At 47.0% G+C, this 17,858-nt stretch overlaps 1 protein-coding gene across 1 annotated transcript; it reads right to left on the reverse strand.

Moving 5' to 3' along the window:
• Positions 1–201: 201 nt before the first annotated feature.
• Positions 202–16,928, reverse strand: LOC110326138 (atherin-like). The gene is made up of 4 exons (XM_021204287.1): positions 16,912–16,928; positions 13,392–13,736; positions 5,106–5,194; positions 202–943 (listed from the first exon to the last, which is right to left on the reverse strand). The coding sequence occupies exons 1-4, from the start codon at positions 16,926–16,928 to the stop codon at positions 927–929; spliced, it is 468 nt and encodes a 155-aa protein (XP_021059946.1). The 3' UTR covers positions 202–926.
• Between the last annotated feature and the right edge of the window lie 930 nt (positions 16,929–17,858).

Raw genomic sequence — 17,858 nt, forward strand, 5'->3', positions numbered from 1 at the left:
GACTTCCCCACAATGACCGACTATAAACTAGAACTGTGAGCTATAAGAACTTTTCTCCTCTTAGTTGCTTTTATTATTGTTGTTGTTTTTAATCACTACAACAGGAGAGTAAGCTAGAAAGCACCGAGGACAAATGTTTGAAAACTATCACCAAAAATTCAGTTTACCTAGAATTTATAAACTAAAAAAAAATCAGCTGGGCATGGTGTCACATGCTTTTAATCCCAGCAATGAGAGGCAAAGGCAGGTGGATATTGAATTCCAAATCAGCTTGATCTACAAAGCAAGTTCCAGGTCAGTCAGGGCTACAGGGCCTTGACTCTAAACAAATACATTAAATAACTTGAAGAACTCTTCTGTTGGATTCGAGATGAACGTCAGCTCAGTTCCCTCCACGGTTCCAAAAACTTATCGGAACAACGCAGTCTCAAGATCCCTTGGTGAAAGCATTTTCCACAGCCGAGATTTCCAACAAGATCACTGCCAGTCACTGCAGAAGAAAAAGAATCAAGCAGCTTGACTCCTGAGGAAGAGAGGTTCTCAGCACCTCCTCCCTTCCTGACACTCTTCCAGCTCCCAGAGGATTCAAAGCACAGGGGCTTGGGAGCAGCACGGAAGGACCAAGTGGTCGGCTTTGTGGTTGTGAAGACAAACAGCAAAACAGAAGCTGGCAGACATCGCTAGAGTCGCTTATTAAGACTTTCCAGAGGACGAGGTAAAGGCCAAGATGCTCAGGCCTCTCAGAGGCTGAGAGAGGATTACAAGCCGCAAAGCCCGGAGATGGAGGGAGGCAAGGAGGAGGCTAGCAAGCGTGCAGCCGCGAGGCTGCCACTTGTCGGAACGTGTGTGATCACTTCAAGGGTGAGAAAGTGTTTAACAGCACTCTGCTCTGTTGTCTGGGTTGGAGGTTTCTCACCCATGTGCTCTCACTCTGTTGCCGACACTGAAAAGCATCCAGACAGCGAGAAGTCAGAAGAAATGAAGGATTTCTGGAGTCCCATTATCCCTTAACAAAGATGACACGGTTCAAGAGCAATTTTTCCCACATGTCGCTGTTCTCAGAGGACTCCTTCTAAATGAGGTGATAATGACTGAATAGAATTTTATTCATCCCACAAGACACACTGCATATTATTACTCTTGAGTCTAATGAGGCCCCATTAACTGAGAAGTCATTCCGTAGAAATCCTCAGAGTTGGGAAGCTTACAGGGAGAAGTATGACCCAGTGTACACAGTGAAGACGTGGGCAATTTTATGTGCATCTTAAGGTCTGCAAGGAATGAGACATGCTAGAAAAATAAAGCAGAAACATGTGGCAATGCAAGGAAAAATACAAAGACTCATTAATAGGCACAAGGATGAATTCCTAGCGCTGAAAACAGTAAACACACATGAATCTTTAGGATCATCTGTCCACTGAATTGGAAAAATGCCTTGGCACACGTTTTTTAAGACTTAAGGCAGTTTTCACCCTTACAAAGAACTCATCAGATGAGGCGCTGACTCTGCCAGAAGCAAGCTCCATAATAAGACTGCAGAGGCTGGAGCAGAGCTCTTGTGTTTGAAGGGAGGTCTCACTGGAGGTTACATGAAACCTAGGTTGTACTGGGAACATAGGCCTGGCAGCCGAACTTCCTGTTCTGCTCACTTGATAAGCCTATTCTCACATGATTACAATTCTTATCTAGGACTCCAAGGTTGCAGATCCAGAACATACATCCAGAAAGGATAAGCTCTCTGCTAGAGAACTGGTTTGTGAAATGGTTTATGATGCTAGGGACAGGTTCAAGAGCATTGATCACTGATAGTGCTCTCTCTATATAAATATATCTATATATATAGATACCCTATATCTATATATAGTATAGACATAGTTACAGATATAGATACATATATATACATCTGTATATATGTGTGTGTGTGTATAGATACAGATATATAGATCTCCATCCCTCCTTCCCTCCTCTTTGTCACCCTCTCTTGTGGAGGTTGGTCTTGGCTTACTTCATAGTCCTGCCAGAGATTATCCTATTAGGGCTAAGTGTGGAAGCACCACTGAAGGACCAAGAAGAAGGAAAGGAAGATGAATGTCCATTTACCTGCCTGATTGTTTTTGGAGGATGGGTTGAAATGGGGCCTCTTTTTGCAATCTTGGCCATCCTGGAAATTGTTCTATAAATCGGGTTGGCCTCGAACTCACAGAGATCTCCCTGTCCCTGTCCCTGCCCCCCCTCCCGAGTGCTGGGATTAAAGGCCTGAGCCACCACTGCCTAGCTAACCTGGCTATCAATTTTAATATGGACAACGTTAAGAAGATGCAATAATTTTAAAGACAACACTTAAGAACTCTGTAAAAGTCAGGAATATATGAAAGATTTAAATGAAATAAATGATTTATATTTTTCAAAACAAATCATCTTTTAAAAACAATTTGAGAGTCGGGTGTGGTGGCACACGCCTTTAATCCCAGCACTTGGGAGGCAGAGGCAGGCAGATTTCTGAGTTCAAGGCCAGCCTGGTCTACAGAGTGAGTTCCAGGACAGTCAAGGCTATATAGAAAAACCCTGTCTCGAAAAACCAAAAAAAAAAAAAAAAACCAACAATTTGAGAGGCTGGAGAGGTGGCTCAGCAGTTAAGAGTATTTGTTGCTCTTGCAGAGGATCCGATCCTGGTTTGGTTCTCAGCACCCACATGGCAGATCAAAACAATTTGTAACTCCAGCTCCGTGGGACTGACCGCTCTGATACAGCACACACACATTGCACAAGCAAGCAGGCAAGACTTTCATATGCAGAAAACACAAATAAAATAAATCTTTTCAAATGTTTTTAATGACCTGGAATCATTAAAGAGATGGTTAAGAATGCTTGCTGCTCTTCCAGGTGACCGGAGTTTGGGTCTAACATCCATGGTAGCGGTAGAACAAACCCTGTCTCTAACATCCATGGTATCGGTAGAACAAACCCTGTCTCCCCCCAGATGCTTTTTGTTGGGGTATTTTTATTACAGCAACAGAGAGGAAATGAAGAATTTATTCATAAATAAGGGACTTAAATTTAAGGGACACTCCCCTCAGAAAATAGTTCCAGACATAGAATTTGAATGTATGCAGTTCTTTCCACCAGATCCTTTCCAAACACAACCGTCAGCAGTTGGATCTCAGTGTGTTTAGGGTACGGGCTGTAAAATATGCCCTTCCTTGTTATCTTGAGCTACTGATTTACCCACATAAAATGAAGTCGTTATTCTGTCATGCATCTTGGCAGCCAAGGGGGCGGTGCATATCCTAAATAATTCAGGTGATTACCTTGAATATCGTGGAGTTTATTATATACAATGCTTGGTATTTTTATTTGGAATTATCGTACTCATTATACCTAAGTTTAGAGGTATCATGTTTGATTCTTTTTTTTGGTCAGATCTAGAGTGCCTGAAAGGACCTAAAAGCTTCCCCATTTGTTTTACTGGGCTGATGTGGAGACCACGCCCCAGGAGTAAGACCACGCCCACAGGTAAGAAGACCACGCCCCAGGGGTGCTCTGGACCTCATCTAAGGCCACACAGCTACATGATGCTGGCACTCCACTCTAGTGACCCTAATTTTCTTTCCACACCATCACATGATTTATAAGCCATAATAAGGAGCCCTCACATATAACACAAGTTTTCTGGAAAGGCCGGGCTTACCTGTTCTCTATCAGGCGCTTCAGGTTCACGGTTATGTTCCAGGGCTATGCAGAGGTGGTGGGCACGAAGGCGGGGTGAATCTCCTCTGCTTCCCAGGCAAAGCTCAGCAACCCCAAACGGCAGCCTTCGATAGTTAGACCCTAAACCAGTGGTTCTCAACCTGTGGGTCGAGACCCTTTTGGGAATTGTGTATCAGATATTCATAGTATGGTTCCTAACAGTAGCAAAGTTACAGTTAGGAAGTAGCCATAAAATAATTTATAAGAGCCGGGCGTGGTGGCACACGCCTTTAATCCCAGCACTCGGGAGGCAGAGGCAGGCGGATTTCTGAGTTCGAGGCCAGCCTGGTCTACAAAGTGAGTTCCAGGACAGCCAGGGCTATACAGAGAAACCCTGTCTCGAAAAAAACAAAAAAAAAAAATAATAATAATTTATAAAATAATTTTATGGCCAGGGGGTCACCTCAACATGAGGGACTGGGTTAAAGGGTTGCCGCGTCAGGAAGTGGGAGGACCACTGCCCTAAACCATCCTCAGCACGTCTACTGCTAATTTTTGGCCCTCCTGTCCTCAAACATCGGGTTAAAATGTGGTGAATGTGTTCCCTTTACTCTTTTCCGGGCTCTGGCCCAGCTCCTCAAGTCTTCCAAGTCCAGGCTCTGATACGCACGCAGCCCCTCCATGCAGTGCGGAGAGACTGCAATATGATTAAGCACACTGTCTTCTGCCGGGCATGGTGGCGCTCACCTTTAATCCCAGCACTTGGGAGGCAGAGGCAGGTGGATTTCTGAGTTCGAGGTCTACAGAGTGAGTTCCAGGACAGCCAGGGCTATACAGAGAAACCCTGTCTCAAACACACACACACACATACACACACACACACACACACACACACACACACTGGCTTCTGACAGAAACCTGGCACGGCTACCTGATAGCTGTAAGCCTTTTTCCTCCCTAGGCCTCTTTTCCTCCTGATCTACGGGCTGGAGAAATGGTTCAGTAGTTAAGAGCTTGTTGTTCTTGCAGTGGATCCTGGTTTGATTCCCAGGACCCGCATAGTGGTTCATAATCATCCATTAACTCCAGTTCCAGGGGGATCCGGTGTCATCTTCTGACCTCCACAGGGACCAAGCACACTCCTGGTACACAGACATTAAAATGCAGGCAAAACGCTTACACATAAAATTTATAAAAATGAATACATATTATTTGAGAATGAATAAGGATTTAGTTGCGTTCACTTATGTAAAATGCTTGGGATAGAGTCTATACCATGGTACATACTCAAAAAATCTTCTGCTTGAGTCCCTAGCATTACATATTACCCTAGAAACTGACTGTGAAGGTATACCTACTCATAGGACTCACAACCAATGTTGTCCTCTGACACCCCCACCCCACCCGCACTGTTTTACCTTCATAGCAAGTCAGTTTGCTCTGCGTGAGCTGTCCCAACTGCAGGAATTCAGAAGATCCAAAGCAAGAAGGGGAGATAATGACGTTTCTAAAAGAGAAACACAGGGTTCCGGGTTGATCACACAGGTAAGAAAACCAGGCAGAGCGAGCATGGTACAGCCTGCCTGTCAAACATTTCAACGTCTGTGTGCCCGCCACACAAGACCTAGAGGAAATTCAGCTCTTACAAAACCACCCTTGCCCCTGGGAGCTCAGCCACTGGGGTGTGCTTCCCAATGCCCTGGCTGGACAGCGCCACCCAGAAAGGGGCAAGCTCTGGCTCTCCGGGGAGTCACAAAACTGCCCCTTGAAGTAGCCTTTATGTATGGATAACCCAGCAAAAGAGTGTCTTAAGCAGAGGAGACAGACATTCAAAACCATGAGTGAGAGAGGCTGGCAGTATCAGGGTGGGGGAAAGTGTAAGAATAAAGTAGTTAAACCTTTGTCCAACCTTTTGACATCCCAGCCAGAATCATCTCCAAAGCTCCACCTTAAGAACCATGCAGCTGAGTTCCAAAAAATAAGTTACACACAGAAGTCTCAGGGGTTTTATTGTTACTTTTTATTTTATGTGTATGAATGTCATGCCTGCATGTCTGTCTGTATACCTCATGTTTGTGTGGTACCCGCCTCTGGAGGCCAGAAAGGACACAGGACCACCCAGAACTGGTGTTGCAGACGGTTGTTGAGCTGACATATGGGTGTCTGGAATTGAACTTGGGTCTCGGGGAAAAACAGCAATGCTCTTAGCTGCTGAGCCATCTCCTTCTGCCCCGCGCCCTCAAGTCTGGTGACATCTTACATAACAAAGTTCACTGAGAGTCAAAGCTTGTATTTCATCTAAGAAGGACTACCAGCCATAGCCGAGGCAAAAAGAAACAGTCTTGGGTAATCCACTCCAAATTGACTTCTATCTCCTCCCTCACTACTCCCCCCACACCCGGGCCACAGAAACCCACGTGCCTTTCCTGCCAATGTTTTAACAGACATTATTGGGTCAGGTGCGGGTTTTGCACACTTGAAACCCCAGCACCTGGGGCAGAGGAGAGGCAGGAGGTCTGAGGTAAGTCTCAGGCCTGCTAGGGCTACAGAGACCAAAGTTAAAAAATTAAAATACAAAAGGAAAACCATAGCAACGAACACACAGGTCGGCTTGGTCATCTCCTGAGGTGTGCCTGGGAACCAAACTTGCCCTACCAGGACATCCAGGATCAAGTTTCTGATAAACTGTACTTGGGGGTGGAAGCCCGTTGCTAATTTCTTTTTTTCCCTACTCTCTCTTGATCTCTTCTTACAAAACAGAATGAAATCTAGTCCTCCAGAGCAAGTCCTATTACCTCTGCACCACTGAAATAAAGCTATGCCTCGGAGCCATGTGGCTGCTTGTAAGCAGCCCCTGTGATACTGTACTCAGTGAGCACTAGAGAAGACACCATCTTCAGCAAATGCTGCTGGGTCAAGCTGGGGAGGGGGGCTGCACGTAGAAGAGTACGAAGGGAGTCACAGCCACTGCCCTGCATAAAACTCAACTCCACATCAATCAGGGACCTTAACAGAAGATGGGATCGCCTGAATCTGAGGAGAGAAAAGGGAGGGACCACCCTGAACTCACTGGCTCGGGAAAGGACTTTCTGAACAGGTCACCAATAGCACCGTCACTAAGACCAACAACTTGTTAATTAAGAGGAACCTCATGAAGCTGAAAATGCTTCTTATGGCAAAGGACACTGCCATTCAGACACAGCAGCAGCCTATGGAATGGGAAAAGGTCTTTACCAATTACATACATCTAATGGAGGGTTAGTATCTAGACTATATAAAGAACTAAAAAACAAAACAAAGCAACAACACAAAACCCAACAACACTAGTCACCCAGTTTAAATATGAGGCACAGAGTTCTCAAAGGGTGAACCACGCACAAGTAGCTGAGAGAATGTTCCACATCCTGAGTCATCAGGGAAATACGAATAAGAAACAGTTGGAGATTTTATCTTCCATCAGTCAGAATGACGGAGATCATTAAAACATGTGACGGCTCATTCTGGCAAGGATTCAGAGGAAGGGGAACATTCATCCGCTGCTGGTCAGAGTGCAGACAGGAACAGCCACTGCAGAAATCCATACGGTAGTTCCCCAGGAAGTGGGGAATTGGTCTACCTTAAGACCCAGCTAACCACTCTGGGGCATATACTCAAAGGACACTTCATTCTCCTATGGAGATGCTTGCTCGTCCATACTTGCTGCTGCTCTTGATACACAGTTAGAAGGGTTGGAGAGATGGCTCAGTGGTTAAGAACACTGACTGTTCTTCCAGAGGTCCTGAGTTCAATTCCCAGCAACCACATGGTGGCTCATAGCCATCTGTAATGAGATCTGATGCACTCTTCTGGTGTTTTTGAAGAAAGCAACAGTGTATTCATATACTAAAATAAATAAATCTTCTGAAAAATAAACAGCTAGGATCTGGAAATAGTCCAGATATCCCTCAGTTGATGAATGATGATGAAACCAGGCTATGTTTACACAATGGATATTATCCAGCTGTTAAGAAAAATGGAATTTACAGGCAAATGGGTGGAGCTAGAAAAGATCACGCTCAGTGAGGGAGCCTGTCTCTTCTCACACCACACGTCAGAGTACAGCTTCCTGCTCAGTTCAGGGTTTCCTCTACACACACGGCTACCCAGAGTGAATGTCTGTGTATATATATATATATATATATATACCTTACACAGAACACTCAACCGCAGCAAAAATACCTTTGCGCACTGACCAATGTTGGCAGCATATCCAGTGTGGCTCTCTGAACATACATGAGAGTTGAAAGCTGAAAACCATTTCACCATCAGTCGGTTAAACAGATGGGTATAAAGGTAAGGTACTTTAAACATCAAATATCCAGGCACGTGGGAGGCAGGGGGATAACCGAGAAGAAAGTAGAACAATGATCCAAGGATAGAAATGACATAGTGAAACCTATCGCTTTGCACGCTAAGTAAGAAAAATAAAAGCATGTGCTGGTGCACACCAGTCCTGGCAGCTCTGACTCTGACACCAGCCTGATCTACTTAGGAAAGCTCCTGTTCCAGCCCGGTGGTCCTGCACACCTTTAATTCCAGCCCCGCCTCCTCACCCGGGAGGCAGAGGCAGGCGGGTCTGTGAGTTTGAGGCCAACCTGGTCTACAAAGAAAGTTGCAGGACAGCCAGAGCTACACAGAGAAGCCCTGTCTCAAAACAAATGAACAAATGAGCAAAAGAAGAAAGGGAAGGGCCGGGCGTGGTGGCGCACGCCTTTAATCCCAGCACTCGGGAGGCAGAGGCAGGTGGATTTCTGAGTTCGAGGCCAGCCTGGTCTACAGAGTGNAGGCCAGCCTGGTCTACAGAGTGAGTTCCAGGACAGCCAGAGCTACACAGAGAAACCCTGTCTCGAAAAACCAAAAAAAAAAAAAAAAAAAAGAAGAAGAAAGGGAAGGAAGGAGGGAGCGCAGGAAGGAAGAAAGGAAGGAAAATGAAAAAAAGGGGAAAGAAAAGAAAAGCTAAGTTCCAGGTGTAGTGAGACCCCAGGTTCTGTTCTCAATACCCACATGGCAGCTCAGAACTATCTGTACCCAAGCCCCTGGGAATCTATGCTGTCTCTGGCTTTCATAGGCACTGGGCACTTGTGTGGTCCACATGCAGAGAAAACACCCATACACATAAAATAACAAAACAACTTTTAAGGAGATGTGAGAAATCACTTTTTTGAGTAAATATCTGCTATGGCTTTACATTAGTGGTTACACGAATGGCAGACTAACTTCACCAGCATGGTGAAGCTCGGGCCTACAAAGCAGGCTACGGGGAATGCTTGCTCAATGGTTCCTTGAAGGAAAGACACACAGATTCCCACTTCCTCCTTTCAGGGATTTAACTCACTATAAATCTAAACTGTACTTTCAGAACTAAGTAATTTAAAGGCTTTAAGTATACACAAAGGATTCTGTACACACACACACACACACACAAAACAAGTAAGAGGGGTCAAACGCTGGGTAGGGGCTTCTAGTTACAACATTGAAACAGGCCTTTTCCTCAACTTCCTGGCACATCAGACAATATTGACCTCTGACCGCGGGTTCCAGCGTGACAGTCAGGAGGATGTCTAGTTCTGTGCCCAGCCTCTCACTTCCTCTCTACCTCTGCTTCAGTGGTCCCCAGGGGCTCCCTCAGCCTCATCCCCACCCAAAGCCACAGCACCCTCCTTCCTGGTCGAGTGTCTGAGACCCGGTTAATACGTATAGGAAAGTGGATCTGTAACTTCCCAGCTCACACACACTTCATTTTCGCAAGCAGCCTTGGGGCCACCTTTGAGAACTACTGCCCCCATGCCAGACTGGAGAAGCTGGCGGGTGTCTGGAAGGTCCCTCACATATGGGGTTCTCTCTATGGAGCAGATTGGATGCCTTTGCCCATCTGTAAGGCAGTGAGGCAGGACCTGTGGGAGTTACAGGAATGACTGGCATACATTCCTGAGCTTCAAAACTCCAGCAGGGAAAAATTTAACAAGCTAATTAAGAAAGAATGCTACGTGTTATGGCAAAAACGCCTGCTCAATGCTAAGTACCCAAATCAACCCCCCTCTGCCTCCTCCCCAAGCTTCAGGTGCCCCTCTGCTTTCCTGAGGACACATCGTGACTCTGCATTTTCTCCAGTCGACTGTATGCTGGAGAGCTGAGGTCATGCCCTGTTTATCTGAGTCCGCAGTGCCTGATAAAATAATAAATGCTTGGTGATACTGCATCATTAGCAACCTGAACCGGACTATGAGCTGCTTCACCTTAGACTCTGAACACTCACTTGGGAAGCAGCTTCTTGGAGCTAAGATGAGAGAGCACAGATGAGAGAGCACTGTGTGCTTCAGCATCTCGTGTCATTCCAGGCAATCGGCACATCCTAGAATTGTTTGTAAGTGTCGTACAGGGAGCATGTCTCCTGCCCATATGTATGTAAAGTATAGAAAAATGGCCGGAACAAAGCGGTGCTTTTTAGAACAGTACACAAAACAGGCCCAAATTTAAGTTTCAGGCAATAAAACAAGGTCTAGGGAGATGGCTCGTGGGTTAAGATCCTGCCTTGTGGGTGTGAGGACCCCAGTTCAGGTCCCCAGAAAGAAGAAAAAGGAGTCAGAGAAATAGCTCAGAGGCAAAGAACATTTAGTGTTCTTACAGAAGATGTGCGTTTGGTTCCCAGCACCCACACCAGGTGCTTACAACCATCTGCAACTCCAGTGCCAGGGTGTGGGATGTCTGCTTCCTTGGGCAGCTGAAAGCACACAGTGGACACAGACAAGCAGGCATGCACACACACATACATAAATAAAAATGAAAACCGTAAAACGGCACAATAGACACCGTCATTCTGACAGAGACGGCCTAATGTAGTAGCTAGGCCAACGAGAGACCCTATCTCAAAAGCTGTAAGGTGCCTGAGGACCATCACTTGAGGTATTCTGTGATCTCATGTGCTTCACCAACTACACTCTCAGAAACCAGAACAAGTGACAAGCCAAGGATGCAGCTCTGTGACAGTCTGCAGGAACAACTATGACTAATAGAGAGGGGGTTGCCCTTGGCACAGCAGTACAAGATTTTCAGGGGCTCCTGGAGGATGGGCAGTATTGTTCCCTGAACATGGTGGCTGGCTGCATAGTACACTGTGTGTGTGCCATTAGTAGGCTATTTACTGCTATACTAAAATGAGCACATGTGTCGTATACCTCAGGCAACAAGTACTTTGGATATGTAAACACACTAGTTCCATAGATGGGGCTGCCCTCAACCGTGGCCAGAGCTTCCCTCTGCAGACTCATAACTGGTCATTTGTATCAGCGCTCGAGTGTGTATACACACACACACACACACACAACACACACACACACATAACTGGTCATTTGTATCAGCGCTCGAGTGTGTATACACACACACACACACACAACACACACACACACACACACACACACACACACACACACGCGCGCGCGCACGCGCGCACACACACACACACACAGAGTTCGGACACGACTTGGCCACTGTTCTTAAGGACGCTCGGCAGCTCTGGTTTCCCATGGAAGGCCAAGTCTACAGATCAGGCTGGGCTCCAGCAGCCCTAGCTGGATTCAATGGGCTACACTCAATACCTCAAGTGCCTGAGGGGAGGGGGAGGGAGGGGTTGGCCGTGAATATAATCGTGATGCATTATTTACGTGTGTAAAATTATCCAGGAATTAGTACAAGATATTTGGCTAAAATGTAAATCTTACTGGTGTTGAGACTACCTCAGTGGTAGAACTTTAAAATCCACCCCCCCCCCATCTTACTATACTGAAAGGATAAACAAAATGCACTTTAGACCTAGAATGAACGATTATTTAGGCTAAAAGGGGAAGGCAGTCTTGTCACACACAATATAGATTAAACTTGAAGACATTCTCTTGTTAAGTGAAATAATTCGGCCTACATCTGTGCGAGTCTACTGGGATAAGGAACCTCAAGTGGGCAGGCAGGGTCACAGAGAGAGAGGAGTGGGCGGAGGATGGGGTCAGAGGGATCAGGAAGCCAGAAGCCACCTCTTTCAATGGATCGCACAGAGTTCCAGAGATGTTTGCCACAGTGCAAATTCACTTAGTGCTGTTAAACACCTCAACATGGTTAAGACGCGGTCTTAGGATTTCTTTTCTTTTTTTTTTTTTAAAGATTTATTTATTTATTTATTTATTATATGTAAATACACTCTAACTGTCTTCAGACACTCCAGAAGAGAGAGTCAGATCTCGTTTTTGGATGGTTATGAGCCACCATGTGGTTGCTGGGATTTGAACTCAGGACCTTCAGAAGAGCAGTCGGGTGCTCTTACCCACTGAGCCACCTCACCAGCCCCCGGTCTTAGGATTTCTATAGCTGTGATAAAACACCATGGCCAAAAGGAACTTTGGGAGGAAAGGATTTACCTCATCTGAACAAGTCACACTCCATTGATAAGAGAGAAACCTGGAAGCAGGCACAGTGGCAGAGGCCATGGAGAATTTCAGATCCAGGGGTAGTGGCATCAACAAAATACTACCAGCCCCGCATCAATCTCTAAGAAAATGCCCCACAGGCCAATCCTATGGAGGAATTTTCTCAGTTGTGGTTCATTCTTCCTAAATGATTGTAGCCTGTGTCAAGTTGCTATTAAAAAAAAAAAAAAAAAACTAGCCAGGGCAGGGAGTAACTTGGCTTATGTTTCCAACTGTATATAAAGTATTTTTTTAAAAAACCCCAAAGACGGGCTGGAGAGATGATTCAGGAGTTAAGAGCACTGACTGCTCTTCCAGAGGACCTGAGTTCAATTCCCAGCAACCACATGGTGGCTCACAACAATTTGTGATGGGATCCGATGCCTCTTCTAGTGTGTGTCTGAAGACAGCTGCAGTGTACTCATATAAATAAAAAATAAATAAATCTAAAAAACAAAACACAAATCAAACAAAAAACTCATAAGAGGGCTGGAGAGATGGCTCAGTGGTTAAGGACACTGAGTGTTCTTCCAGAGGTACTGTGTTCAATTCCCAGTAACTACATAGTGGCTCACAACCATCTGATCCGATGCCCTCTTCTGGTGTGTCTGAAGACAGCTACAGTGTACTCATATACTTAAAATAATCTTTAAAAAAACAACCAAACAAACAAACCATCTAGTTAGAGTGTGTGTCCTGAGGTGCCTCACAGAAATCGATTGTCTCCAACTCCCTTGTGATAAGTGAGAAGAAACTGAAGCGATGGCCACAGGAGCTATCCGCCCTTCATGCGGGTACTGTCCTATCCCTCCGAAGACCTCCCCCTCCCCGTCATAAGCGCTCTTCTGGGTCCTCTGCCTTCCTGTCCTTCCCTGGGGCTGCCCTGGCCTGGAATGCCCCTCCCCCGCCAGACACCCTGCCAACCTTCCCTCATCAGCTCTGCAACCCACGTGGGCGATCCCCTCTCTCACCATCTCGGCAGAAGGCAAGGTTCAGTGTTTTATTTCCCTTTGGGACCTATAAAGGACGTGGGGGAGGCCGTGTAACCAATGATCACAGCCAGAGCGCCGCAGCCCCATGGCCTCGGCTTGGGTCTCAGCGCTGCCACTCTGGCCTGGGTAACTGTAAGCAAGTTTCCTAAGTTCTTGGAGCCTCGGTTTCTTCACCTGTAAAATGGGGGTTACTCGAAACCATTGCGGGAGGTTCTTAGACGGGGTCTGAGGCGGCGGGAGGTCGGGCGGGCGAGCTGGTGGAGCCACCAACGCCCTTGAGAACCCGCGGCTGTGGCAGGGCGGCCCGTTGGCGACCTGCGCCCCTCTCCGCTCCCGCCCAGCAGCCGACCCCTCGGAAGCTCCGGGAGGGCAGCTTCGGGGCTCCTCCCGGAGGAGCGCGCCGCCAGGGCAGCGTGGACGGGCGCAGCTCGGCCGTACCTGACACACCCTCGCCGCCCCTGCCCTGGGCGTCTCCGGTGACGGTCCCCTCCTCCTGGCTCTCGCGCGCGAGGTGGGGTCGGCGCGCGCGGGAGGAGGAGGACGGCGAGCGGAGTGCGCGCGCCCCCTGCCGGCCAGGGAAGAGATAAGCGGTGGGCGGAGCCAACGGAGAGCTAGCCCGGAGAGGGGAAGGGAGGGGAGTACGGAGAATGGAATGGGAGTGAGGGGGGAGTGGGGGTCGGAGAAGGATGGGGATGGGAGGGGTAAGGAAGGGGGTGGGAGTGGGAGGATGGGGATAGTGAGGGTGGGGATGGGGATGGGAGAGGGAGGATGAGGATGGGAGTCAGTAGGGAGGATGGGGATGGGAGTGAGTGTGGGGATGGGGGTGAGGATGAAGATGGGTGTGGGTGGGGATGGGGACAGCTTGCTTTTCTGTGGTATCTCATACACTTGTTGTTTGGTTTTTTTGTTTGTTTGTTTGTTTTGGTTTTTCGAGACAGGGTTTCTCTGTGTAGCCCTGGCTGTCCTGGAACTCACTTTGTAGACCAGGCTGGCCTCGAACTCAGAAATCTGCCTGCCTCTGCCTCCCGAGTGCTGGGATTAAAGGCGTGCGCCACCACGTCTGGTTTTTGTTTTTTTTTAATGTGTAGATAGTCTACAGGTGTCATGGTTAACATGAAGGTCATATGGAGGTCAGAGGACAACTCCAGCCAGTAGTGGCACAGCCAAGCCTTTAATCCCAGTACTAGAGGGAGGCAGAGATGGGTTGATCTCTGTAAATTCAAGGCCAGCCTGGTCTACACAGAGAAACCCTGTCTTGTAAAAACAAAACAAAACAGAAAACTGAGGACAACTCAGGAATCAGTTTTCCCCTTCCATCATGTGGGTCCTGGGGATCAAACTCAAACTCAGCTCATGAGTTTGATGGCAAGCATCTTTATACTGAGCCACATCTCTGGATGCTTTTTACTTATTTGTTTGTGGTTTTTGAGGAAGGGCTCGCCTGGAAACTTGCTAAACTGTTTGGTACCCGAGTTTTGCTTTGGTCTTTATTTTGGTTTCCAGCAGCCTTATAAAGGCCACTCCGCTCCCACAGCCTCATCTGACAATGGGTAGTGGGTAATTGGCCATCCTGCCACGCTGTTTTTGAAAAATAAGCTGTCTTTTTCAAAGATTTTATTTATTGAGACAGTCTATGCAGCACCCAGGCTGACCTTTAATTAAAGAACCTCTGTTTTCTGCCCCACATGCACTGCTGTGTTTACTCTTGATTTGATTCTTCCTTCCCCTGTGTATGTGTTATACATGTGTGCCTGCAACATGGGCACATAGTTCCCATCAATCCAAGGATGTCACCAGATAGCATCTGGAACCTGTAACAGTTTTCCTTGCATTGCTGAAACCCACCTACCAGCTGCCCTCACCAACATATCTAGTAAGGTCTTGATTGATGATTATCTAATCATAAACCAGCTTCCGCACTGGAACATGTTATTTCAGACTGACTGCGTTCTTTGGTCATAGTCAGTCATACTGTCTAATGTCCTTTGAGATGACAGTCGTGTTTTGTTTTGCGTTGACCACTGAGAACATTCTAATCTCCCCTCTGACCTCTGATTCCTGTGCCCACACCTTGGTCTGAGACTATAAACTTCACCAAAATATTACCTTTCTGCTTTTGACTTTGATGTTGTCCAAATGCCTACCCCTGTGCCGGGGAAATTATAGTAATTAGATATTGAAGGAAATGCTGTTTTTTAGTAACAATAATAGAATGGTCCACATGATAGTGCTACTGGACTGCAGGTGCCTATTTCACTGTTTAAAATGTTGAAACTTAGTTTTTAGTTTTGATTCTCTGACTCCCCCCACTCCCCACCCCCCACTCCAAGCGTGCATGCCTGCACATGTTCCCATGTGTTTGCAGACACCTCCCTCATGATCCTCCTTGATTTGGGGCAGGGTCTCTCTTGGTTTTTGCTGCACATACCAGAGTAATGGCGTCCAATGCTCCAGAGATTCTGGGTGCATCTCACAATGGGTGCGTCAGACTCTCATTGCTACATCCCGAGCCACTCAGGTGGCCAGGCCTGCGCAGAACCTTTCCAGAGCCATCTCCCCAGCCTCCTGGTTTCTGGTGTTCTGGGACAGGCTTTCACTGTGTAGCCAGCTGGACCCAACCTTGCAATCCTCCTGCTTCAGCCTTCTGAGTGTCCAGATTATAGGCATGTGCCATCTTTCCTGCCAAACTGTTTCTCTTCTAAAAAGATTGTAAATAGGATTGCAGTAAACATGTTTGTGTTAGGAACTTAAGGCTGTCCTGACATAGTGCCACGTGGCTTTTCCAGACTGCAGACCCTTCTGTGTCCCCACTAGTGAAAAATGCAAGTGAATTTTTAACCTTAGATGGTCACAGGCCCGCTCAAGCACGGAACTGCGGTTCTGGGCCTGTGTAATTTTCTGTTTGTCCTTCCTTTACTACAGTACATTAAGCTTCAGCCTCCTCCCCCAGCTCCACCCCCACTCCCCACCCCCATCCTCCCTTCCCTTTTCAGGGCTCCAGCTCTAGCTGTTTTGTAAGGAAGCGCCCTGGTTTTTAAAGGGGCGTCCAAGCTGCTGAGACCTAGTGATCTCTTCTGTCACCAGATTGGCAGGTGTGGATTTGTGCCCAGGCTGGTGTCCTGCGTCTCCCGACCATCCCAGGATCTCAGAGCTCTTGAAAACACTTGAGTGGTTGTCTGCTTAAGTACAGAAAGCAAATAAAAGCCGCACCAAAGCTGCTTTAAGAAGCAAACCCTACAAAGGAAAGATGAGCTTAATGAGAGTCTCCTGCAGGTCCTTGGCAGCTGTTGAAATAGTCACTGACCTTTTAAAGGCAGAGCACTGCCCCTCAGGATCCTGGCTGGGTCTCTTTGGTTCCATGCTATACCAAGATGGTTGCTTTAGGGGTTTGGTTTTGTTTTCTTCTTTTAAAGACTGGACTGTTTGGTTTTCGAGACCCTCCCCCCACAACTCCCCCCCCAACCTCCCCTCCCCAACAAAGGACTGAGGTCATATTTTACATATCAAAGCAGACTTGGCCTCCAGGTTCTCCCAGAATCCCTCAGTTCCTACTTTGCCCCCAACCTTGAACTTTCCAGCCCAGGGGCTGGGCTGCCCTTCCTCCAGAGGCTCTTACCTAAATAACCCAGACATTTTGGGCTCTCTCCTCTCTCTCTCTCTCTCTCTCTCTCTCTCTCTCTCTCTCTCTCTCTCTCTCTCTCTCTCCATTCCTTTTTTTCTTCCTTTCTCTTCCCCCTCACCATCTTTCTCTCCCCATGGCGACTTCCCTGGCTTCTGTCCTTGGGCCAGTGAATTCGCCCGTCCCAGAGCAGCTTCCCAATAAACCTGCCTTTAATATATTATAATCTGGCTTGAATTGACTCATGTCATTGGTGGAGATATAACTCTTCAAGGACCTCAGAACTAGAATTCTCTGTGTAGCCAGGCCTTGAACTTCAGATCTTCCTGGAGCTGGGCAATCCAACCTTGCATGGTTGACAGGTTCTCTACAAATCCAGCGACATCCCCAGACTCTCTCTCATCTTCAGTGTTTTGAGACAAGATCCTGTGAAGCCCAGGCTGGTCTAAAGTTCCAGATCTCTTGATTGCCACCAGTCACCACCATGGCCAGCTAGAGATAACCTTTTTTTAAAGTGCAGTTTATGGGAAGATTACAATAATCACAATTCCAGTTGTATCATGACTTTTTTTTCTGTTTAAAGCATACATTTAACTAAAAGTATGGCTTTTCTACTTTTTAAAATATGGACACATTGTGTCATCCCCCCATCTGTTGTGTGTGTAAGCCAACACTTCCTTGGGTACTTAAAATGAGGCATCTCTGACTGCCCCCTGGTACCGTTATCACTATCCCTGTTTTGCTGAAGAGAATTCGGATGGTCTGTGTTTACTCATCCAGGATCCTACTTAAATCCAGATCCCTTGACCTCCAGCTTCCAATCTGAACCAATATCACAATGACGTTACCAATCCGCTAACCCAGTGATTCTCAACCTATGGGTCACTACACTACCCCTTTGGTGGCTGAATGACTATTAGCTGAACAAAACATCATGATCAAGAAGCAAGTTGGGGAGGAAAGGGTTTATTCAGCTTATACTTCCATGTTGCTGTTCATTACCAAAGGAAGTCAGGACTGGAACTCAAGCAGGTCAGGAAGCAGGAGCTGATGCAGAGGCCATGGAGG

The sequence above is a fragment of the Mus pahari genome, chromosome 9 (genome assembly GCF_900095145.1).
Source record: "Mus pahari chromosome 9, PAHARI_EIJ_v1.1, whole genome shotgun sequence".
In the NCBI taxonomy this organism is placed as follows: domain Eukaryota; kingdom Metazoa; phylum Chordata; class Mammalia; order Rodentia; family Muridae; genus Mus; species Mus pahari.